The 25,369-nt window shown below is 51.4% G+C and overlaps 1 protein-coding gene across 2 annotated transcripts in view; it reads left to right on the forward strand.

Moving 5' to 3' along the window:
• The window catches only part of Anxa11 (annexin A11), a 43,516-nt gene that overhangs the window by 12,477 nt on the left and 5,670 nt on the right, over nt 1–25,369 (forward strand). For both annotated transcript variants that reach the window (XM_028893564.2, XM_028893563.2), the window contains 10 exons: nt 13,460–13,522; nt 14,630–14,742; nt 17,021–17,407; nt 18,670–18,757; nt 19,058–19,152; nt 19,611–19,724; nt 21,460–21,550; nt 21,994–22,073; nt 22,219–22,275; nt 24,017–24,110. In XM_028893564.2, the coding sequence (XP_028749397.1) occupies nt 13,468–13,522; nt 14,630–14,742; nt 17,021–17,407; nt 18,670–18,757; nt 19,058–19,152; nt 19,611–19,724; nt 21,460–21,550; nt 21,994–22,073; nt 22,219–22,275; nt 24,017–24,110 (1,174 nt within the window). In that variant the 5' untranslated portion in view covers nt 13,460–13,467. The remainder of the gene's footprint in view (nt 1–13,459; nt 13,523–14,629; nt 14,743–17,020; nt 17,408–18,669; nt 18,758–19,057; nt 19,153–19,610; nt 19,725–21,459; nt 21,551–21,993; nt 22,074–22,218; nt 22,276–24,016; nt 24,111–25,369) is intronic.

The raw sequence follows: 25,369 nt of genomic DNA on the forward strand, positions 1-25,369 counted from the left end.
TTGTATCCTTTCCTCGAGGGCCCTTAAAATCCTGTAAGCTTTGCATGCTACCAGACTTCTACCTAAGCCTGTAGATGCTGATAAAGGAACGAAACAAAACAAAGAGGCAAATACTCCAGGACTGGTGCAAGAAAGCAACACTGAGAACAAATGGTTTGTCAGCTTTCAGCTAAAAAGTGTTTTTATTGTTTGGAGAATGGTTGAATATAGGAGAATGGTTGAATACAGTCACTGCTCAGTTATGCTGGAATAGTCCAATTTTTTAAGTTAAGTGTCAGGATCTCCTTCATATGTGGCACTTATGGCTGTATTATAAAGCGTGCATGGTTTACAGAATGAGAAAAGTCAGCTCTGTTCATCGGAAGGGCTTACGAGGAAACAACTCTCTCCCGACACACCCACCCCTCTGTCTGCTCTGTGCAGGTAACTGTTTCTCCTAACAGTACCACGATAGTCTCACGGTTCTGTTTGTTAATTTATCAGTGTAGACATTACTTGCTGACATGCTGCTTGGATAGACGAGGAATCGATGCACATATCAGTGTTAATTGCGTTGTAACGACTGGAGACTGTATTGCTCACTGCTGTCCCAGGTGACCTGTGCGGTTAGAGTGCAGGGCCACCAAGCTTCCTGTTCCTGCAGTCCGTCAGCCCTCCCCCTGGACGGGCTTGAGTTTCCTTCCTCTCACCCATTGCTCTGAGCTGGCCAGGTTGTTTCCCAAGTCTGTCACTCAGCTATCGCCTTGGGACTTCCTTTATAAGTTTTCTGTGTTAGTGTCCCCTCACATTGGGGTTCTTTTACCTCTCTATTTACATTCTCACTTTGTCAGAAGTCTTTAGGAAGTCCTAGTAGAAGTAGCTGGGGGTGGGGTGGGGTGTTCTTTGCTCTTGAGTCTTTCGGGGAAAGGTGCGTGCATCCTGTTGATAGGCGGGTGATGTAGCTGGCCGTAGGAGTGAAGGACAGACTGAAAACGTTTCTCTGTCAGGAAGGTTGAAGGAAGGGGTTTGTTGTCTTGCAGTTCCCAGCAGTGGTTGAGGAGCCCGGTGTCATTCCATTTCCCCTGAAGAACCTTGGCTCCTTGTTGAACTAATTCTAAATGGTCTTATAAGAAAAACCCGGAGCCAGATATCAGGGTAAATGCTGCAAGATCAGAGGAAACAAACCACAGCCACTTCTCACCTCACCAACTCCTCTGCCAAAAGGGGAAGATCCTGTCTCCACGAATCCTCAAACTGAACGCCTCTGAGTCCTCAGGCGAAAGGCTGTCTAGTTCCTGTCCCCTCCTGCCTTATATGTCTTTCTTCGCCCAGTCATTTCACTTCCTATCTCAGCCTTCCCAGTGCTGGGATTAATGGCGTGGGTGCTTCCTAAGTACTGGCATTAAAGGTGTGTGCCACCACTGCCTGGCTCTGTTTCTCTCCTAGACTGGATCAATCTCATGTAGCCCAGTGTGGCCTTGAACTCAGAGATCCAGATGGAGCTCTGCCTTCCGAGTGCTAGGGTTAAAGGTGTGTGCCACCACTGCCTGACCTCTATGTCTAATCTAGTGGCTGGCTCTGTCCTCTGACCTTCAGGCAACTCTTATTAGAGTATAACAAAATAACACCACAGCTCCTTTTTTTTTCCTGGAAGCTTGTAGTATTGTTTCTCTGCCTGTGAGTTCCCGTGTCAGGTTGGTGAGCTTTGCTGATGGTCACTTTTCAGACATTGGATCACCACTAGGTGGTCCTTTCCACTTCCACGATCTCTTCAGGTGTTAGTCAGTGTTCTTATATCATCATAATCATAGGTGTTGTTATTATTTGTGTGTGTGCCTGTGGATATGTGTGGTGTATAAACCCGTGTGTTTGTGTGTGTGCACAGAAGCCAGAAGAGGACTCTTGAGTGTCCTGCTCCATGACTGACTGAATTTGGTGTTAGGCTGGCAGCCAGCGGGGTTCCAGGGATCCTCTTGTCTCCAACCTACCTCCCGGCACTGGGCTTTACAGGCACATATGTGGCCATGGCCAGCTTTCTGCCTAGGGGCTGGGGATTTGAACTTGGATGTCCATGCTTGTGCAGCAAGCCTCCTTACCCACTGAGCCATCCCCGACCCTCACAGTGTTCTTGTGCTATAATTGATCATTTTCTTGCCTCAGCTTTTCCTGTCCTCTCCCTTAGGACGAATTTTAGATCAGTGGTTCTCAGCGTTCCCAATGTTGCAGCTCTTTAATACAGTTCCTTGTGTTGTGGTGACCCCCCCCTCAACCATAAAATTATTTTCATTGCTACTCCATGACTGTAATTTTGCTACTGTTACGAATCGTAGTGTAAATATCTGACACACAGGATATCTGATACGTGACTCCATCCTGACACGCAGGTTGAGAAACACTGTTTTAGATCGTAATATTCCTACATCTTTCTATGCCTGTTTATGGTTGTTGGTGCTTTTGATTTGTGTGAGTATATATGTGCACATGTACGTAGAGGCCAGAAGCCAGCCTCAGGTGTTCCTCAGTGGTCTCTCTGGTGTTCTCCATCTAGGCTCTGCTGACTGGCTGGCTAGCAACCCCGGGGATCCACTTGCCTCTGCCTCCCCAGCCCTAGAATTAGGCATATGCCACTGTGTCTGGCTTTTAATGTGAGTCCTGGGGATAAAACTCTGGTCTTAGTGCTTATGCAGAAAGCACTTTATTCACTAAACCTCTCCCGAGTCCTGTTATTTGTTTGCTTGCTTATTTTCGGGATAAGATCTCATGTAGCAGAGGCTGGCCTCAGACTTGCTGTGTACTTAGGCCCTGGACCTCCAGAACCCCCTGCCTCTGCCACTGAGTGTTGGGATGACAGGCATGGCTCACTACAACCAGCTTGTTGTTGCTCTTTTAGCTCTGGGTTCTTCCTGACTTGCTTTTCTAACCTTTCTGTTGAATGTTAGGGTTTATTTGTTTCTCATTTCCTTTATACACACATTTATTTGCTACTGATCTGTTGAAGTTTGAGTTTTTAATCTCTTCTATTTTCAGTTTCTGAAGACACCTTACTGCTTTCTTATTCTTCTGTGTGTACAGAATTTTCTTTTTGTTTTGTTTTATGAAGAGATTTTTTTCTATGTTTCTGTGCATACTAATTGTAAACCCCCCCCCCTTTACTTCTCATCAATGGCTCACTCCCCCTCTGAGCCTTCTCTTGTTTTGGTCTCCCCTGCTCTTATTGGAGATCTTGTTCAGACGTCCTGTGGTCCTTTGTTGTCTATTTACATAAACTGTGCTGAGTCCTTGGGCATTATTATACCACCTCTTTGCCCTTGTGCGAAATCATCCTTGGTAGCTCTGGTCTTCTACACCTCATCTGCCCTTGCCTCAGGCATTGAACCCGCCTCCAGTTCTTATTCCTTCAGAGCCTTTGAAGGAAGGAAGCATCCAGGTGAAGTGGGTCCCTCGTGAGCCATGAGCCTGGGCTGGTGCCACGCCCTGCGCATCATAGTACTTGACATGGACGCAAGAGGGTCTGGGCTGGGCCCCTTGCTGTGGCATGGTGGCATTCCACTTCCCCTCCCTGGTTGTCAGTCTCTCCACATGTAAGTGGAAGGACGAGGTGCAGTGGGGTAAACTGAGTCATCTCTTAGGGCCACCTTGGCTTACCAGCTGGGTGGCATGCTCTGTTACCAGCATGCATAAATCAAGTCCTTAGCTTTCCCCTCCCCCAGAGTTTGCGTTGCTGGCTGGGTGTGTTGCCTCGCCACAGAGAACCTACCCCAGCTCTTATTATGGTGACTCACGGTGACCATGGTGACTTGTGTTGTCCTATAATACAAGTGAACAAGCCTTATCTGGGCTCCTTCTCCCAGGCAGGAGGGAGCAGTGAGCACCCAGTGGTTTCGTTGTTGAAATGGCTTGCTGTGGTCTTAGGAGTCTGATGCTTCTCTTGTCGGAGATGCTGGCCAGGCTGTATGGGCAGGTTGTAGACCACAGCCAAGAAGGAATCTGGAGGAAGGGAGAGGTGGCTGTGTGTAGATTAGTTTGTAGTTCCTGCTCTTGCACATCATGGCAGACTTACGATGTGTTTTTGTGGTAGGATACACGATATGAAATTGACGATTTTTACTAATTTCAAGTGTATAGTTCAGTGGTAGTGAATAGTCACTTTGTGTTCAACCATCACCATGACCCATTTCCAGAACTTTCTCATCATCCCAGCTAACCATCCCCATTTATCAGAATATCTCAGAAGGTGGAGCAGGAGTTATAGGTAGTTGTGAGCTGTGATGCTGGGATCCGAATTCTGACCCTGTGCTCTTCACTACTTGAATCATCCTTCCAGCCCTGTGTGTATGTTTCTTTAAGTTTTGCCTGGGTGGGGCTGCTTGGGCTGCTGTGATGGAATACTATGAACGAGAGTCTTCAGCCTCAGAAGTGTGTTGCTCACAGTTCTAGAAGCTGGAAAGCTGAGATCAAGTGTCAGTGTCTGCTAAAGGACCATTTCTGGATTTATGGCTGGCCACTTCTCACGGTGTCCTTACATAGTCTCTCTGGCCGTCATCCAGTTCATGAGAGCTCTACCGTGGAGACCCAGCCACCGCAGTACCCTGCTTCCTAACCCGGTGGGTTTCATCTGGGAGACAGGTACATTCTTTCTGCCACTGTCTGAGTCCAGCAGCTAAAAAGACTGAAGGGTGGCTTCAGAGGTTCCTGCCTGCTCTGTTGATTTGTGCCTGTGGTGAGGTTGCACGTCACAGTCAGCGTGTTCACCTTATGGCGGCTGAGACAAAAGAGGAAAGCTCAGATCCCGGTGACTCCTTCAAGGACATGTCCCTGGTGACCTAAGTCCTACCAGCAGTAATACCCCACCAAGGTTCCATGGTAGTGCCATGGGGGCTCGGGACTCAGCTTTCAACACATGGGCCTTTGAGGGCCTTTCTTGGTCCAGGTGATAGCCTGCCCTTACCATTCTCTCTTTCAAACTGTCTCAACGTTACGCCCGCCCGCCCCTGTGCCCTGCCAGGTCCCTCCTCAACTCCCTTCCCTCCCCTCCAGTCTCCATAATTCTCTTTCTTTACCAAACGCCTCTGGGTCCTCTGGGACCCCCCCCCCCATCCCCAGACCCAGTTTGATGTTTTATATTGGGACAACTCCATGAATGAAAGTTAAAATGATTTAATAATGAGAACAAACTTAGTATGAGACTGTTACTATCCCACGTAATAGAGGTGAGAAACTGAGGCACAGAAAGTTAAATGACCTGCCCAAGATCACCCGCCTTGTAGGAACCCAGCTTGGATTTGAACTTGAGCAGTCTGCCTTCAGAGTTCATGCTCTTCCTACTGTCCTACATTGCCTTTAAGAACATGGGGCTTAGCCGGGCATGGTAGTGCATGTCTTTAATCCCAGCACTCGGAGGCAGAGACAGGTGAATCTCTGTCTCTCCGAGGCCAGCCTGGTCTATGAAGTGAGTTACGGGACAGCCCGGGCTACACAGAGAAACCCTATCTCAAAAAGCAAAAAACAAACAAACAACCCAGGGAATGCTTGTTGATCATCAGAGTTAGAAACCAGCGGCGTGTACTGATTCCTAATTCCATGCTATTCTGTCACACCAGTGTTTGTGAGGCTCAGCCTTTGAGATTCTGTTCCTAGGACCAGTAGGCTCCGTGCACATGTATGGTGTAGTGGTACAAGTCCTAGGATTCAAAGCCAGACGGCCTGGGTTTGATTCCCGCCTCCACCATTCACTGGCTGTACCTTCCCCATGTCTCTTGCTGTTCGAAGGCTGTTGGGTTTAGGCTGGTGTTCGGGTTGTTTTAAAGATAAAGTCTAGGTAAATCCCTTAAGGCTGTGCCTGGCACGTTGTTAGTGTTTGATGAATGGTGACGATTGGCATGGCCTGGTAAGTCAATTTGAGAATAGAGAGTTAAGCAGGGGCCTCTTTGTGACTGGACTCTTCCGAGCTTTCATGATGCTGGCACGAATTGGGAGGCATTAGTTAGAACGTGTAAACGTGTGTACCATTTTATAAGCTTTTTAGACATCTGTCTGATCTAACTTGGCAGTGTGTAGGGTGCTCTCGGAGGCTCGCTGAACTGTCTATACATCACACTGTTTGTTTCTATCTGGCGACCCCAGCTGTGTTGGGGTCCAGGTTAGGCCTGACTGGGACTGTTGGGGACAGTGGATGGTAGACACCCAAGAGTAAAGAGACAACAGGGAAATTGGACAGACTGGGGCCTGCAGAGAAGGTTTGGATCCTGTGTGTGCTGGTTCCCTGTGGCTGCCACCACTTGATAGTCACCCATGTGCCCTGGGTGTCCTGTTCTACAGAATGGTATGCAAAAGACATGCTTGGGGCCTTACTGTTCTGCCAGGAGCCTGACTTCAATGCTGACTGTGCTGACCCTTGCCCACGGTGTGAGGCCAAACTTCTATTTGAACCTATAAGCCAGCGGGTCTCAACCTGTGGGTCTCAGCCATCGAAAACACATTTCTGATGGTCTCAGGTACTGAGACACCACTCAGTAGCAAAATTACAGTTATGAAATAGCAATGAAAATAAATTTATGGTTGAGGGTTCCTGAGACCATGGGAAACAGTGTTTTTGCGATGGTCGCGACCCATAGGGTTGAGAACTGCTGCTATAAATGATTGCCAGAGCAAGTGAGGGGTGAGGTTTAAAAGAGGAAAGGATGAGAAGTGGCATGGGCAGCCTCACTCAGCTACTAGCCAGCAAGGCAGAGGCCAGGCCTCAAGCCTTTCCTGCTCAACTGGAATGGGATCATGGGGACAAGGCTGCTGGTCTTTGTGTCAGACTGGAGCCCTGGAGGACAGTCATCACAAATGGCTGGGGGCAGTGAGGCTCGCTCTGGTCCCCTTGCCTGGACAGGTGTCTTCAGTGTCAGGTGTTCCCACTTCCCCTAAGATGATCCAGCCCCCGAGTCCTGTGTGTTGGCATAGGAACCCATGATTAACGTAGAGTTTTACAGTGAGTGAGTGAGTGAGTGTGTGTGAGTGTGTGTGTGTGTGTGTGTGTGTGTGTGTGTGTATACATTTAAAGATGATAGTACTTAAAAAATTACACAGGAGATAGTTTATGATGCCTGGGGTTTTCTTATACAAACAAGCAGGAAGTGGATAGTGTCTAGATCAGTGATTCTCAATGCTCCTAATGATTTCGACCTTTTAATACAGTTCCTCATGTGCGCCGACCCCCAGCCATAATATTATTTCTTTGCTCCTTCATAACTGTAATTTTGCTGCTGTTATGAATTGTAATGTAAATGTGTGATATGCAGGATGTATTTTCATTGTTACAGAATGACCCAAAGGTGTGGTGACCCGCAGGTTGAGAACCGCTGGTCTAGATGAATCAAGATTGATCTTGAAGCAATACTTTGCTGACACCCATTAGTGGTTGAAGATTTATGGCCCTATTTGGCTTATATAAATTCTCCATGTCAATCGTTGGTCATCAGCACCTCCATCATATGAGTCATTTTTTGGAATTGCGAAGATCCCATTGCTTATGTGGTGTGCTAGGCCAGCTCAGCTGACTTTGAGTGCGTGTATGGTAGAGATTGGGCATGTGTGGCTTCCCGCTTCCCTCACAGCCAAGAGCCGTGATCTAAATAAGATGGATTCAGTAGGGGGAAGGAAGTTCTGTGGGCTGAGGCATTAAAAGTTTCAGGGGCCTCTGTCTGACTCCAGTTCAAAACCTGCTCCCAGTACGGTCTCTCCTGTCTATTGGAAGGAAGCTTCTAAGCAGGTCAGCAATGGCAGAGCCACCTGGGGCCATCCAGGGAGACCAGTGGTTCCTGGTCTGGGGAAGGAGGGCAGGCTTCACTGTCTGCTACCCCAGATCATGTTCTACCACATCCACGTTCTACCACGTAAGCATCCAGACTGTCGCCTCCACCTCTGCCCAGGAACCTGGGACAGAAAAGCGCCAGGGCACGTGCACGGGGGGGGGGGGGGGGAATAATAATAAACATTAAATATATAAATAAAAGGGGAAAAAGTTTGAGGCCAGCCTGGACTACATAGCAAGATCGAGTGTGTGTGTGTGTGTGTGTGTGTGTGTGTGTGTGTGTGTGTGTGTGAGAGAGAGAGAGAGAGAATGAATATGAAAGAAAGAGAAAATTTACCTGTTTTCTTTTTGTGTATGTGTTTTTTTTTTTTTTTTTTTTTTTTTTTTTTTTTTCTTCAAGACAGGGTTTCTTTCTCTGTGTAACCCTGGCTGTCCTGGAACGTGCTCTGTCGGCATGTTAAAACAACCTTTCTTCTAAGTTGTTTGTCTCTGGCATTTTGTTACAGTGACAAAAGGCTGACACAAGCAGCCTGTACATTTTCATCTCACCTGGGCCAGTACCAAGATCGTGGTGGTTTCCTAAAACATGTTTAGTTTTGTAAGAAGCTGCTAAGCTCTCTTCCAAAGTTGTACTGTTTAGCATTGCCCCCCACCATGCGGAAGCTGTCATTCATCCCCCAGTGTTTGCTGGGTCCCTGTTCTGGGCTCGGCCGTTCTAATAGCTGTGCAGTTTGTTGGTCCATGTATACTGGCGTATCAAGGACCTTCCTATGTCCTGTCATCTCTGCATGCCCTCCAGTGAGCTGCCTTCTCGGGTCTTTTTCTATACTTTTGTAAGTTCCTTTGTCAGATGTATCTTTTAGGAATCCATTCAGCCATTCTGTAGTTTGGTTTTTTTCCCCCTTTTTTATTGGAAACAGGCGTTTGTTATTTTGCCTAGGCTGGTGTCAAATCCTTGGCCATAAAGGATTCATCCTCTTGCCTCAACCTCCCTAGTAGTTGAGATTACAGGGTGCATCACTATGTCTGGCTTTCCTTTTACTTGGGGAAAATAAGTCAACAAAGATTGTCAGAGCTGTGTGGTTTAAGCTGTATATTTATGTTGTGTGATCGAAAGTGACTTTTCGGCCAACACACAGCCTGGGGAAATATAGTGATGGAGACATCAGGCCTGATTTGTCTGCTTCTTAGTGCCAAGGGGCTTCAGGCCCTGGAGTACTTCTTCAGACCTCTGCCTAGAACCATAGCCAGGTGTAGTTTCTGCTCTACATGAGAGGCTGTCTCAGAGAGAGAGGCTGTGAGAGGCCGTCTCTGAGAGGCTACTTCTGGACCTGTACTTCAGGCCTGGTACCACTACTGCTCACTCCTTATTCCCTGCAGTGTCCCTAGAAATCAGGCTGGACACTGGAGGGTGTGACTAGGCTAGCTTTGCTGTGGGCTGGAGGCCTGTCTCCACCCCTTCCTCACAGCTTTTTTTTTTTTTTTTTTTTTTTGGTTTTTCGAGACAGGGTTTCCACCCCTTCCTCTTAGGGTGGAAAGCACAAGGCTCTCCATTGTGGTGAGGGAATGGCCAGGGAGAGGAATTCCACTGTGGAAGCTTTTCCCTCCTGTCCCGTCTCTAGATTTCTGCCTAAGTGGTGAGGACCTTTGAAATTTATGGGTACACTGGTGTGGATATTCATGGTTTAGGGAATAAGCCTTTTCACAGTCCCAAGGAAGCCTCCACACCCCACTCCACCCCCAAGGTGGCTTCTTAATTTACTGATTACCCTGAGACTTGGTTCCAAGGGATGCTGGGATGCCAGGATCCAAGTTCTCCATGCAGTTCTCATGTGTGGAGGAGTCTTACACTCAGCGGGGCCCAGCAGTCTAGGTTTTAATATGCTCCACAAAGGTCTGTTTTGGAAACACCTTGTCCTAGCTGGTTTTATGTCAACTTGATACAAGCTAGAGTCACCAGAGAGGAGGGAGCCTCAATTGAGAAAATGCACCAATAAGATTAGGCTGTAGGCAAGTCTGTGGGGCATTTTCTTAAATAGTGATTGATGTGGGAAGGCCCAGCCCATTGTGGATGGGATCATCCCTGGGCTGGTGGTCCTGGGTTCTCTAAGAAAGCAGGTTGAGGGAGCCATGGGTAGCAAGCCAGTAAGAGGCACCCCTCCATGGCCTCTGCATCAGCTCCTGCCTCCAGGTTCCTGCCCTGCTTGAGTTCCTGTCCTGACTTCCTTTGATGATGAACAGTGATAGGGAAGTGTAAGCTGAAATAAACCCTTTCCTCCTAAGTCTCTTTTGGTCATGGCGTTTCATCCCAACAAGAAAAACCCTAACTAAGAAACATGTGGTTAAGCTGGAGAGGGCCGCAGCTGGATGAATCTACACAGCTGCATTTACGTAGTCCCAGTGAGGAAGGAAGGATGATGATTTTGTTATAGTGTCCCTAAGAGAGTCAGAACCGGAGGCTAGAAGTTCTCTAGAGGCAGGGTTATTAGAATCGGAGCCAGGTGTCTGTCTGTCCTATGCAGAAAGACTCTCCCGTGAGGTCCCACGTTTGAGTGCCATGGTCAGAAGTGGGCATATGGAACAGGACATGCCTGGGTGTCCAAGTCACATTAGCCTTGGGAAGTGTCTCTCACCCATGCACCCTCCTTCTGTGCTGAAGGATAAAGTAGAAGGAAGGCTTGGCCAGCTGGAAGGTAGCAAGCAGTCTCCTGTGTAGTAAGCTCACCATGTTCCCGTTCGTCATGGAGAGCTAGAACTGAGAAGGGGCAGTACGGTCCCTAGATTGCTGACTAGAGCCGAGGGTCTTGCCTCTGAGCTGGTGACTCCTGCCCTGTGAGTTAGTAGGCAGGTGAGCTGCAGGGTGTTACCCATGTGGGTTAATTACTTTTGGGTCCCAGTGAGCACAATATCCGAGAGAAAATCTAAGAGGGGGGATGTTTAGGCTGTCATGGCGCAGAAGGGTATTGATGTGGGATGCAGGGGCTCCTTACATCACTGTGGACTAGGAAGTCACGAAAGCAGGACAGGAAATTGCCTGGCTCTAACCTAAGGACTGCCCCTGATGGTCTACTTCCTCGGGCTAACTCCACCTCCTGAGTCTCTGTAGCCTTCCAAAATACCACACAATCTTGAGAACAGGGGTTCAGATTAGGAGCCTGGAGGAGACACTTCAGATTCAAGCCATAACAGAGCCCAAGGGCCCGCATTGGGACGTGGAAGGGATGGGGGCCCAGTAGTGGCAGATGAAAGCCTGTGTCAGCAGGGCTATATCAGCAGGAAATTCGGGGTGACCGCTCAAGACTGTCTGCCATGGGCCCATTTATAACACTTACTTAGAGGAACATAATGCCATGTGCACCAGATCAGTGGTTATGAAACAGCTGAGAGAGAGCTAAGATGGTCACTGTGAGTCACCGTAGCTAGAGATTGAGGAGGGATGGAAAAATGGGCAGCCCCACAAGAGAAATTTCACAGTAATGGCTCCATCACCCAGAAAACCCACATGTTCCCATCCAGTGAAGCAGGAAGCTCCACCTGCAGGGAGGAGGGAAGTGACCATCCTGCCCTGTGATCTCTGGGCTAGCCCTTGGCTTTGGGTCCTGACAAGTCTCAGAGGAGAAGAGGAGGAGGAGAATGCACAAACAATTCCAGGTAGAAAATGAATCCTTAGAGAGAGAGAGACTGGAAGCGGAGTCTTGTGGGAGGAAAGGAACCAGGGTCACCACAGGACTGAGTTCTGCCATGGAATTAGCTATAGAACGGGCCTTGGGGGCAGGGCTCTTTCCAGGAGGCCGATGCTGCTCTTGCCAGGAAACTCTCCCACAGCTCTCCCAGGAGGGAGGGCTATCCTCCTGTGTCCTGGATGCCTGAGCTGAATGAGCCCTGTGTGCATTATTTTTATTTTGGAAGAGCCACCAAGGCCATGTGGAATGGAAGGGGTAGCTTCCCGTGTGGTTAGAAATGCCGTCTGAACTGGACCTTTTCTTAAAGTTGCTTTTATTAGGCAATCATGGATGTGTAGGGGCTGGACCTGGAAAGTGAGCTTCGCCTCCAGCCTGTTTTTCTTCCAGGGGTAACTAGCGTTACCCAGGGACTGTGTTTAGTGCCAAGGGCGGTCTGTGCATATGCGCATTCACACCTCTTGGTTTGTATGTTTCTGCCTTCTTTCTTTAAAAATGAAGAAGATTTGTGCATACGTGCGTGTGTTTGTGTGTGTGTGTGCGCTCACGTGTGCATGTGCATATTCCTGTGCAGGTGTCCATGGAGGCCAAAAGGTGTCAGGATCCCCCTGGAGCTGGAGGCAGTTGTGAGTGGCCCTACATACATCTTAGGAACCGCACATGCATAGGAGTTTAGAAAGACAAAGCTGTGTAAAGGGCAGGGGTCTGCAGGCCGCCGGTTCTAGCCCCATCCATGACCGCAAAGGAATCACCTCATTTCCTGTTGTATTGCCTACTGTCCCCTCTGGACCCAGTGACCAAAGTAAGTGGGCTGAAAGCCAGCTCCACTTTGTGGGGGCCAGTGGTACCCTAAAGAAATTCTTCAGCTTCCTTGGAACAGCATACTCAGTTCTTTGAGGTAGAGATGATGGACAACAAGACTATTTTAAGTAGATAGTCTCTAGACAGTTACTAAAGTGGGGACCCCAGATCCAATACCATCACCTGGGAACTTACTCGGAATAGAATCTGATGGTGGAGCCCATGATGTTTTACAATCCCTTGGCATAATGCAGATGCCCACGTATGAAACAGAGTGGTTCTCCGAGGAAACCTGTGGCCATGACCGTTGAGGCCATGAATTTCCTCCTTGGCGTGGACCTTTGCATTTATTGCAGCAGCAGCAGCTGTTATGTGGCAGGTGCAGGCAGGTTGCAGGGCAGTGGCTGATCTCTGTTCCTCCTGGGCATCTTAATTGGCATGGGGCGTTGCTGACGACCTGTGTACAGAGGGCTGTGAGAGCAGGTGTCCCATCTGCCTCCCTGACTGCCACATCTCCATGTCACTCTCTTCCTTTCTTTGGACTTTGATACCTGCCCCGATTCAGCTCTGAATCTGAAGCTGAAGGCCCTTCTGAGGGCGTCTCTTGGTTAATAACCACATAACCATGTTATTTTGTGTTAAGAGAATGGAATGCCAAGGAAAGACATACATTAGCCGTTTAAAGACTGGGCGGCAGCTGGTCTATACTTTCGGCTTGAGTCTGATCCGGTGTGGGGGTGGGGTCGGGGGAGGTTTGCTGTGGCGAGCTTGAGGGTTGTAGATGGGGTGCATTGAAACAGGGTTTCTCTGCTGTGGGAAGGAGAGTGATAAGGTCAGGAAGATGAGACAAGTGGATATGGAGTCCGAGGCAATGCTCTATCTAGAATATGATGTCAGAGCAGACCAGACGCCAAACGCTGTGTACCCTCGTCGATGGAGACAGAAACCAGGCCTGGGGGAGCAGCTGTCAAGGAAACAGTAGCTGGCTCATGGAGTCGCACCCTCCTGTGTCCTTGGGGGTGGGCCTGACCTACCTGGAGGTCGGGCAGGGAGGCGTGGACTGGATTGCACTGGAGCATGGGGAGCTAATGCCTCGGGTGGGGGGCCTGGCAATGGGTCGTGCTCCTAAGAAGCAGATGCCAGCAGGCCTCAGGGGAAGCATCCTCAGCGTAATCTGAATGCACTTTCTCTTCTCTTCCAGCCTTAACCATGAGCTACCCAGGCTACCCTCCACCTGCTGGTGGTTACCCTCCGGCGGCTCCAGGTAAGAGGACCTGGGTGGGTCCTTTGTGCAAAAAGGTAAAGTCTGGTTCTCTTACTCCCCAGAGGGCTCACCCACTGGGACAGGGGCTGGAGAGGCCTGAATTGGCTGGTTCTGGGAGAGCCTTATTAGCTGACAAGTGGACAGAGGCCTGCTGCACTCTGACTCTTTCTCCTTTGCAAAGTAGCTTCAAGGTTCTTTCCCTCCCTCGACTGTTCCCACTACTAACGACAGGCAGTGACAGCCGGTAGGAGTGTCCTCCAAAGTACTGCTTCTGGCCACCTACCCTGTTTCAAGGAGTATGATTTTGGAATCTCTCCCGCTGAGGCCAGTACGGAGGGTCACTTTCCTGTCCTTTCCTGTCTGCCCCTCCCTGTGGCTCCCAAGAGCCCTTGGTGATAGGGTGAGGCCACCCACGTGGGGCAGCAGCAATGCACCTGTCTTCCTTCTGAAGCAGTCCCTTCTCCAGCAGACACTGCCGTGGCGGCGGCAGCAGCATGCTCCGGGTCTTACAAAGCCCAGGAGCTGCAGAGCAGACATGGACTGCCCTGGGAAAGAATGCATCTGGCAAGCACCGGCCGGCCGAATTGCTGCCTTAGCCCCATGCGGGTGTCTACTCCTCATTCCTCACCTCAGCAGCCTGAGGTCACACGTGTCCTCGGCTCCAGTTGTCTGCAGACATGAATGAGAGTGGTTGAGAGCCCTGGCCCCAGGATGCACAGCCAGCCAGCTCCTTGCTGCTGTCCTTTACGGTGTTCATGTCCTCTGACATGGCCCCCGTTTCCCTGCATCTGAGAATCCGTAGCGTCCGTAGAGCTCACTGTGGTCACATGCTCAGCACAGAGCCCAAGGGTGTTCTCTTACCCCATGATGCTGGGTTTGAGAGGACAAAGAATGCCTGGATCCCCACCGAGGGCTGAACCTGCCCTCTTCCCTGGAATAAGGGAAAGCTCCTCTTCCTCCCCTGACGCTCTTGCTCCAGTCTTTCCGGAGCAACGTTGGCTTGAGCCCTGCTTGGCTCCGGTAGCACGTTCCCCTCCCACAGCCCTCCTTTCTGCCCTGTCTTGGGCCTGGGATAAGAGCTGAGGAGCTTGGTGTTGCGTGTTTCAGGTGGCGGTCCCTGGGGAGGTGCCGCCTACCCTCCTCCCAGCATGCCCCCCATCGGGCTGGATAACGTGGCCAACTACGCAGGGCAGTTCAACCAAGACTACCTCTCAGGCATGGTAAGTCAGGCCCCTGCCAAGGTGCCCTGGGCTAGTGGTTACCTGGGATCAAGGCTGCTGACCCCAAGGCTCCAGAGATACCTCATGCCTGTGTGTGTGAGCATAGGGTACTGAGCAGCAACTTAGGATACGAGGGTCATCTACTTATCACCCCTGTCTCTCCCGGCATCACTTTTCCCCATCTCTACGAGGGGGAAGAGATTCTTGGAGCTGATGGTCTTCTCAGGTCCTTACGGCCCTGGGAGGTTGGGTAAGGCTGGTACCTGCAGGGAAATTTACTGAGAATGTCTCACGAGCTGAGCACAAATCCTGGAGGGAAGAGAGGGGGTGTGTGGAGAGGTATGGAGGTGTATACACACAGATGCTGTTCTGGTTAGTATTTGGAGGCCATGTAGCAGGCAGGTTAGGCTGTATTTGTTTTTATTTGTGGTTTTGCTTTTAGAAGAATGTGTCTTATAATCAGAAAACAAATGTGCCCTTAGTGGGAACAGTGCAGCTAGTAGACACCCAAATTTATGCTGGGCCCAGTCCTAGGCACTGGGAACATGTGAGTACAGCAAACACAATCTCTGGGCTGGGGAGATAGCCCAGACAGTAAAGTGCTTATTATATCAGCCTTAGGCCCAGAGTTCAATTCCCAGGACCCATGTGAAAAAAGCCAGGTATGGTCCTTGTAATTCCAGTGCTAGGGAGGCAGATCCATTGGGCTTGCTGAGTAGCCAGTCTAGCCTACATGATGGTCCCAGGGCCAGTGATAGATTCTGTCTCAAACAAGGTAGACAGCATGTGACCTTTGCCTCCATGTGCACCTGTGCACATATAAATCTCAGTCCAAATACACTTAGCATCTATGGAGAAGAAACAGAAAATAACAAGTTACCAGATGGCGATATTGAAAAGTGATGGGTGTGTCTGGGCATTGTGGCATACACTGAGCATTCGGTAAGTGAATTCATGAGGACTAAAACTTCCAGCCCAGCCTGGGCAACATAGAGAGACCCTGCCTCAAAACAGAAGGCTCGGGCTGGAGAGATGGCTCAGTGGTCCAGTGTTCTTGAGGACCTGGATTCAATTCCCAGCATCCACATGGCTCACAACTATCTGTAACTCCAGTTCTAGGGGATACGACACCTTCACACAAGATACTCGTGCAGGAAAAGCACCAATGCACATAAAGTAAAAATAAAATAAATTAACAACAACAACAACAACAACAGAAGAATCAAAGAAAGGGCAGAGGGTGGGTGAGAGAGGGAGAGAAGAGAGTAAGAAAGGTAGGGAAGTAGATACATGGCCCTGGCGGCATAGGCCTATGATCTTAGCTTCTTGAAAGGTTGAAGCAGGAGAATCCCAAGTTCAAGGCCAGCCTGGGCAACTTAGTAAGTCATTGCCTCAAAATAAGAAGTAAAAAGAGAGATGGGGATATAATGGTCAATGGTAGAGTGCTTGCAGATAAGGTCTGAGGCCATAGGTTCAATCCTTAGCACAGGGCCGAGGGGGAGGGGAAGATGATAATAATAATATGATTAAAGAGGTGCTGGGGGCACAGTGTAGACTGAAGACCTTAAGATGGGACAGGAAAAGGGACCTTGAACAAAGATCTGACATGGTAGAGAAATGTGCTATGAGAATGTCTAGGGACCACCAGTTCTTGGGGTACCCATGGGCCTGATGAGCTTGAGGACAGAGAAGAGCAGGGGTTGGTGGTTGAAGAGGAGAAGTGAGGGATGGGATGGTGGGACCTGTTTCGCATTGAGCATCAGAGGCTGAGGTGTGAGGATCCAGTCTTCTGTTTTGGGCATGTGCAAACCTACTCCAGCCCCACCTACCTCCGTTGACTGTTAGCAGACTGGTGTGATGGGGCCTTGAGTGGTTAGCTGTGCCCAATTAGTCTTGGTTGGAAGAAGCAGCCTCATCTTCTATGTTTCCAACTGCAGAAGGGGTGGAGATTCTGATTAGCATACAGAGCGATCCATGTCAGAGTCCAGTTGCCCCGCTCACTGAGCAAGTGTACCCATCATCCATGGCGGGATTGCCCTTCTTGTCCCCTTTGGGGTGGGGGCAGGACTGATAGTGGTGCTTATGTCCATTACTAGGTATACATAGTTGTGTGTGTGTGTGTGTGTGTGTGTGTGTGTGTGTGTGTGTGGCGGGGGTTCTGGTAGTGAGCTCCTTACTTAAGAGCCATTGCAGAACTCCATAAGGGGAGGAGGGTAGACAGACGGTGCCGACCTTTCTGGGCCTATGAGTCTCAGGCTCTGCTTTGTGTCCTTGGCAGGCAGCCAACATGTCTGGGACGTTTGGAGGAGCCAACGTGCCAAACTTATATCCTGGAGCACCTGGGGGTGGCTATCCTCCCGTCCCCCCTGGTGGCTTTGGGCAGCCCCCTCCGGCCCAGCAGCCTGTCCCTCCCTATGGAATGTATCCACCCCCAGGGGGAAACCCACCCCCTGGGATGCCCTCATATCCAGCATACCCAGGGGCCCCTGTGCCTGGCCAGCCCATGCCACCCCCTGGGCAGCAGCCCCCAGGGGCCTATCCTGGACAGCCTCCAATGACCTATCCTGGACAGTCACCAATGCCACCCCCTGGGCAACAGCCAGTGCCAAGTTACCCGGGATACTCAGGATCCAGTACTGTCACCCCTGCTGTGCCTCCAGCCCAGGTGAGCGCTACCCAAACTAAGTTCAAAGGCTGGACTCTGGTCCACCGGCAAGGCCTTGGGGGATTGAGGGAACAAGGGGAAGCCTCAGGCCTCCAGCTACAACACGCACTCCCCACCCCTGGGCACGTTCCTTCAGGTCTGGAAGCACTGCCCTGATGCTTGCTCCTCACGTGACCTCAGTCTCGAGGCCCCCAGTCTCATGCCCAGTAGGCCCCTCCTGTGGCTCCTAGACAAATGTGAAGGATTCTCAGAGTCTTCTCTGAGGACAGAAGATAGGCAGTTCTTCCAGGGTTTACCTTGGCTCGTTCTGGAGATCAGTTCATGTTTGCAGGGCCTAGAATTCATTGTCATGGTTACATGGCGAAACCAGCCAAACGCAGGGCTGGTGGTGTGTGCTGCCCGACTGCTTTCAGACGGGGGCCATTGCCTCCTCTTGCTCCCATTCCTACCCTCGCACCGCTGCCCACTCTGCACCCCTGCCCACTCTGCACCACTGCCCACTCTGCCCACTCTGCACCCCTGCCCACTTTTCCCACTCTGCACCCCTGCCCGCTCTGCCCACTCTGCACCCCTGCCCGCTCTTCCCACTCTGCACCCCTGCCCGCTCTGCCCGCTCTGCACCCCTGCCCACTCTGCCCACTCTGCACCCCTGCCCACTCTTCCTGCTGCCCGCCCTTGCCCACTCTGCACCCCTGCCCACTCTTCCCGCTGCCCGCCCTTGCCCACTCTACACCCCTGCCTGCTCTTCCCGCTGCCCGCCCTTGCTCCCTCCTCTCTGCTCTGCCTTCTTATGGCCTTGATAAGCACACGTACTGGCCACTAGAAAGATCACTCACCAGGCCACAGCAAGCCCGTGTAGAAATACCTGAGGGAAACACACCCTAACAGGAGAAAGGTGGACTTCAGCCGCTAGGCCTTGTCACTGTGGGCCTGTGGTGGGGCAGAACATTGTGGCAGGGAGCACTTGGTGAACCAAAGCCGACTACCTCACAGCAGACAGGAAGCAAGGAACGGAAGGGGCGTGGGCCCCAATATCCCCTTCAAGGGCCTCTTCCACCCTTCCAGAAGCCACTTCCTAAACAGCACCGTGGACACATGCCTTGGGGCTGCTTATGTCTAGTGCTTTTGACTTCAGGGTTCTCTCAGGTGCCTCAGCTCTCAGAGAAGGGGTATTTGGGGCGTTGGAGGAGGTGGAAGAGTCGTGCACCCTTGGGTGGCATGCATGGGCGGCTCATCTTACCTGTGGCTGTTTGTCTGAGTAGTTTGGAAACCGAGGGACCATCACAGATGCTTCTGGATTTGACCCCTTGCGAGATGCTGAGGTCCTTCGGAAGGCCATGAAGGGCTTTGGTAAGACACCAGAGTAAGGCAGAGGCAGGCGGATCCCTGTGAGTTCCGGGCCAGCCTGGTCTACAGAGTGAGATCCAGGACAGCCCGGGCTCACAGACAGAGACCAGACTGACTCCAACCCTACCTGTGCCCCTAGTTCCCTGGGCAGTCCACTGTGTGGGAGGGCAGGCAAGCCTGGCCAGGGAGATGGAAGATGCCCAGGAGAATGAGTGGGAGGCCCTAGGCTGGGAGAGTCCATGGCCACAGAGCAGCAGAGCATCCTCATAACCCATAGTTTGCCTACTCCCTTCTCTTTCCTAGGCACGGATGAACAGGCCATCATCGACTGCCTAGGGAGCCGTTCTAACAAGCAGCGGCAGCAGATCCTCCTGTCCTTCAAGACAGCCTATGGCAAGGTGAGGAGCAGAGGGGAATGCAGGAAGACCACCGAGGCCTGGTTCTCCCGAGCCCAGCTCCAGGGCCTACAACCAGCATAGCTCCAGGCCCACTCACTCGGCTCTCCCAGGAACTGGGGCCTCCTAGGACTAGATCTCCAGGATGGACAGCAAGCTTGCTTAGAGTTGCCAAGACAAGTCTGTAGATAGGTCATTTCTCCCCTACCCAGCCTCTCTTTCCCCTCCTCTGCTTTCAGGGGATCCTGGGAGGTTTAGCTGATTTAAGAGCTTTGGTGGAAAAGGCTTACGGGGGTTGTGTTTTAAGCTTCTGGGGTTTTGAGTTTTAGGTAAAGTACATAACTACTGAATATGTTAGTGCTCTACCCAGGCCTCTCCCCATGGCTGGTCCTGATGCTGCCAGGCCCATCTTCTGTAGTATTCTTCACCTGTGGATTTTGTTTGTTTGACTGTCCAACCAGGATTTGATCAAAGACCTGAAATCAGAACTGTCAGGAAACTTTGAGAAGACTATCCTGGCCCTGATGAAGACCCCGGTCCTGTTTGATGTCTATGAGATAAAGGAAGCCATCAAGGTGTGTCCTGGTACCTGTGGGTGCCTGCCTTCACGTGGAGGCATAGCCGCAGCCCAGGCAGAAGAGGACTGGGTGATGTGTTACCCACTTACCAGTTGCTGCCTAGTCTGACTTCCGGGCATTCCTGGCTGCAGCCCATGAGCTGTAGAAGGAGCGCATGGTAGTTTTTCGAAGAGGCGGGTAGCATGCTCTTCCTCACAGGGAGTATCTGTGCCTCCATCTCCAGAAGTGCCCAGATTGGGGGTGTGGAGGACACTGATGACAGAGGGCCCAAGGCTGTTGTAGATCATTCTCATTCAGTAGAACTGTTGCACGCAAATAGCAGCAACATGTCTGAGGAGCCAGAGCTGCAGAGGAAGAGACGCGGGGGTGTGGGGTGTGGGGGTGTGGGGAGTGGGGAGAGGTAGGGCTACTACTAGGACGCAGCAAGAGAGATTTCTCTTAGGTCTGTCTCCACCGCTTCCTGACCACCAGCTTGCTCTCCTGACTGCTGCGTCTGTCCTATGCTGTATCCAGAGATGTCTGTCCCCACACCTGTCAACCTCCCAGACATCCAGCTCTGGAAGAACCAAATTCCACACGGGGCCTTTTCCTGCAGCTTAGCTTGGGCTTTCTGGCTCCCTGGGTCTAGTAGATTTTGACCACGGGGCAGGTCCTGTGTGGGCTCTACAGCCACGTGGCTGCGTGTATCCTGTGAGTAGAGGGTCCCTCTTCAGGCACCCTGATGGAGCTGCTCAGAGGCATGCTCAGAGGCATTCTGGGCACAGATTCCACCGTCACTAGAGTCTGAGAGATCTGTGCGTGGTCTGGAAGAGAGAGAAGACTGCCTGAAACCCAGTGCCCGCTATAGTCTAGAAGGTGCTCAGGGCAGACAGGATGGCAGTGGCCTGGGCCTGGGCGTGGTCAGAACCCACCTCCTGCAGCTTTAGGAGAAGTTGGTGGAATGCTAGAGCATCACAGCTGTTGTGTACCTGAGCATCCATGAGTGGAGACAGTGGATGTTCTTTCAGGACATGCAGGGAGCTTTGGGTAAGGTGCGAACATGCACATCCTTTGAAAGTCGGTAGCATGCTGGCAGTGGTAATCATAACAATACTGTGCCAGCTAGATGTTCTTCACAAACTAGCCCATTTAGCCCCATTAAGGACTCCTTGGGAGGTAGGTACCCGTTCACTCCCTTCATAGACAAGAAACTTGGCACAAAAAGTTATGCACCTTGCCTGAGGTCACACAGTAGGCTGTAGAGCCAAGATTGAGACTGATATAAGAGCCAGGCTCTGACCCTGTCTTCCACCTTCCTGCTGCCCTGAGCACAGGCATTCCTTTTGTCCTGTCTGGCTTCTTTTCCTAGATGTCTACAGACAGTTCACCCAGGACTCTAGCTTTTTTCACATCCGTTATGATCTTACTTTCAGACTTTCCCCACGTCTGTTCGTTATCTCAGAGCCCGAACCTGGGAGAAACAGACATTGTTCTGCACCCCAGCCTGACCCAGCAGGGTGTGGCGTGGGCTAGTCACTGCACACTCCCTCTTCTCTCCTTCAGTTTCCTGGTGCATGGGGTGACCCTACATTGTCCTTAGCTCATTGTCTAGGGCTGGGAGGGGAGCTGGCTCCTCAGGCATGAGTGGGGTGTGCGTGTCTGTGTTGGGGGCCTCTGTGGCTGATGTCCTTCCTGGATGCCAGTGAGGGCCCGGTCACCAACAAGAGATCTGTTATGTTCTCTGCTGCCATAGGGGGCCGGTACTGATGAGGCCTGCCTGATTGAAATCCTCGCGTCCCGAAGTAACGAACACATCAGGGAGATAAGCAGAGCCTACAAAACAGGTTCGAAGCTCCCTGGCCTCTCTGCTCTTCACAGATGGTTTTGCTTCCTAGGCACTGGCCACACCTCCTTCTTCCATGGTCTCTTAGTCCTTTGCCTCCTTGTCCCTTGTTTCCTGTCACTGGCTCCCTTATCCCCTGTTTCCTTTCACGCCCAACTCTCTGGGCTTTGACCCAAAGCCCTGCCCTGTATGCTGTTTACATACGGGGCAGGTGCCTGTGGTTGGGAAGCAGGGTAGGGGGGTGGGGAGGGTGATCCTGAGTGGGGTTTGGGCCAAGCCTGACTAGAGGCCAAGTCAGCCTTGGAGTCATAAACTTAAATGAGCCTGGAAGGTTGGATGGGCCACCTGTCACCTCCAGCCCGAGATCCATGTTGCCAGTGTTCCCTGTTAACTGTCTTTAGAGGAAGCAGGCCTATAGGGTAGACCCTGGTGTGTGTCTTTCAGAATTCAAAAAGACTCTGGAGGAGGCCATTCGAAGTGACACATCAGGACACTTCCAACGGCTTCTCATCTCTCTCTCTCAGGTACCTTCCTCACAACAGGACATTAGAGAAGGGATTGGAAGGCGAGAGTTGGGGGGGGGGGCATCAAAGCACTGGCAGATGAGTCAGGAGCGGGGGAGGTGGTCTTCAAAAAAGTGGCTTGACCTTACAGCCTCCTTCCTTCCAGGGAAACCGCGATGAGAGCACGAATGTGGACATGTCCCTTGTCCAGAGAGATGTCCAGGTGAGTGTGGTGGCTGGCAGGGTGCCACCGTGGGCTTGCTGAACCAGAGCTGGGTCACACCTGCTGCTTTGTGGCGTAGGTGCCCAGGGATGGGAAGAGCAGTAGGCACTGGTGGGTTCCACGTGCCGTGGGTTTCTGAGGCGCTCGGATACTTGACATTGGACAGGGCATCCAGCCCTCTGAGTCTCCCACCTGGGAGGGGGACAGCAGGGTAATAAAGCCGCAGCAGTTGCCGATCACAGGGGTCTGGCGCTTCACATGATTGGGTCCTTTCCCATGTGGGTACTACTAGGTGTGTGAAGGTACCGGTCTGCCCAGCTTCTGAGTTTGTGGGCCTAGAAATGTGCTGTCACCCATTGTCACCTTGAGTTGGAGACAAAAGGGGCAAAGTTCAGGCATCCGAATTCCTTTCTGAGTGAGTTTGCCCTGTCTGCTGGGCAGTTCCGACTGTCCTGTCTTCTTAGCGGGGTGACCGGACCTCCCCCAACCTTCCCGGAAAGGATGGCTCCTGCCCTCCCTTATCCCTTCCCGACCTGCTCAGACTCACCTTGACCTGAGGGGTCTCAACCTGAGGGTGTCCTGGGGCATCAGTGCCCTTAATTTCCGTGACTGTCTGAGGCCTGGAAGGCATCTTAGAGAGGTCTGGGGCAAGGTTGCAGATCGGCAAGTATTTGGGGCTCAACCCTTTAGAGGTTTTAAAAGTGACTAAGTTGGTGCCCATTTTAGTGAACATGATATATGTAATGAAGCATGGAGAAAGGACCGGACGAAGCCCCACATCTGGAATTTTTTTTTAAAGATTTATTTTTATGTTGATGAATGTTTTGCCCACATGCATGTTCGTGAACCCCGTGCCCAGTGGGGAGTTGGAAGAGGGTATTGGATTTGCTGCTAAGCTGTCTCTCCGTTCTGGTGACTGGTTTTTGGTTTTTTTTTTTTGGTTTTTGGTTTTTGTTTAGTTTTTTTTTGGTTTTTCCGAGGCAAGGTTTCTCTGTGTACCTCTTACTCTCCCGGAACTTGCTCTGTAGACCAGGCTGGCCTTGAACTCACAGAGATCCACCTGCCTCTGCTTCCCGAGTGAGTGCTGGGATTAAAGGCGTGTGCTGCCACTGCCCAGCTTGTAATTGGTTTTGAAGTGTGATAGTCATCATCATCCATGTGATCTTATTGGTGGGGGAGCTGCTCTCCATGTTTGGGAAATGTCACATAGGAGTCTGGCAGCTGGCTTCTCCTGAGATGTAGGTCTGTCAGCCACGGCCTGCATTCCTTCCTACTGCTGAGAAGTGCTGCTCCTGAGGAGTTGGCTAGGGTCCCTTCTAGCTTTCCCACTCACCGTTTTTCCCGTGTGGCCCCTTGGGCTTCCAGGTCATGACCTCAAGTCAGATCTAATCCTTACATTGTCATAATGAGGAGATCGAGACTCGGGAGCCAGAGCCCTCCCCAGCATCCCTCTGCAAGCTGCTTCTGAGCTAGGACCCAAGTCCAGGCTTTTCTTCCCTTCTCTGGGTGCTGGGCTCTGGACTCAGAATCCTCTGTGCCACACACAGGAGAGGATATGGATTGCCGGGGTCCGGTCCTGCAGCGAGCAGAGCCTACAGTGTTCAGTCAACCTGTACTCCCACTGCCAGGGCCCTGCCCTTCCCCGCTGGGCTTGCTTCACAGAGCTAGATGCTGCCTACGTGATCCGAGCCCAGGACCTAGGTGGTACTTGCTACACACATGCATCTTCCTCCCCATCCAGGAGCTGTATGCAGCCGGGGAGAACCGCCTAGGAACAGATGAGTCCAAGTTCAACGCGATTCTGTGCTCCCGGAGCCGGGCCCATCTGGTGGCAGGTAAGACAGTCCTGGGTCACTTAGATGAGGGTACACAGGACGTGATGTGGAGAAGAAGCCTGCAGAATGTTTGGCTGATGTCCTCTGCATGGACTTGCACTAAAAGGCACTATGGAAAGTTTCCTGCAGACCTTGCTTGTAGGGCAAAGGTGAGGACTTGGACTGCCATGCACCGAAATAAGGAATGTCAGAGTGGGGAAAGCAGGGGTCCGGCAGGGAAAGCACAATGTCCTCTGACCTTCAGACACATGGCGTGTGCCTTTCCCCCCAGTAACAAGAAAAAGCAAAACGCAACAAGAACACATTCATCACAGCAGTGCTGGGTAACGTTTACTTAGCTTGTTGAACACATGGTTTCTGTCTTATCAAGTGGCGGAGAGGTGTAGACTGTTTTCATGGGTTCAGCTTCATGTCAGGAAACCAGTAGTACAGTCTGGAGCTGGTAGCCAATATGTAGAGAAGAAGAATGGACTGGAAACGGGTAGAAGGTGGAGGGGTAGAGCTGAGGGAGGGGCTGGGGCAGTCTTTGCTGGTATAAGGCTGTGAGATTGAAAGCCCTAAGGGAGATAGTTGCAAAGACCCTGCTGGGCTTCCAGCATGGCCCAGGCAGAGCCAAGGGGATACGGTAGCAGGAGGTAGGTGGGGTCAGAGGTGGCGGACAGCTCTGCTGATGGTCTAGGGAGTTAGGTGTCACAGGATCGGAAGTCACAGGAGGGTCCTCAGGGAAACACATCTCCTTCCCTCAGCTTGCAGACATCATGCTCCCAGATTCCCCTAGGTGACCGTGGGCCTCAGTGTGAAGAAAGGAAGGTGAAGGATCCACAGTTGAGCTGGGGATCTGGGAGAAAGCCATACAGTGACTTAGGAGTTGGTGGTAGCCTGGATAGGGAGTTGGAGTAGACGGGACCAGGGTCCAAACTGCTTGTTGGTAAGCTGAACATGGTGTGTCGGAGTGAGACAACCTAGGAGGACAGAGGGATTCTATCAGCTGAGTGAGTGGAAAAACAGTGGCCCTCAGCTGAGATTAGGAGCTGTGGATGGAGGAGACATTGGGGACAAAAGCATCAGGAAGATAGTTGTGCCCATGAGCCCGGAAGTCAGGAGAGGTCTTGGGCCTGTGAGGGGTCAAGTGTCTGAGGCCTTGGGAGAGCAGCGGTTTGAAGATAGGAGGGCCTGGATAAAAGGAAGCCATGGTCTGCTGTGTCCGAAGGCTCCTGTGGGCAGAAGGTGAGGAGTCAGAGCCGAGGACAGCTGGGAAA

The sequence above is a fragment of the Peromyscus leucopus genome, chromosome 9 (genome assembly GCF_004664715.2).
Source record: "Peromyscus leucopus breed LL Stock chromosome 9, UCI_PerLeu_2.1, whole genome shotgun sequence".
Lineage (NCBI taxonomy): Eukaryota > Metazoa > Chordata > Mammalia > Rodentia > Cricetidae > Peromyscus > Peromyscus leucopus.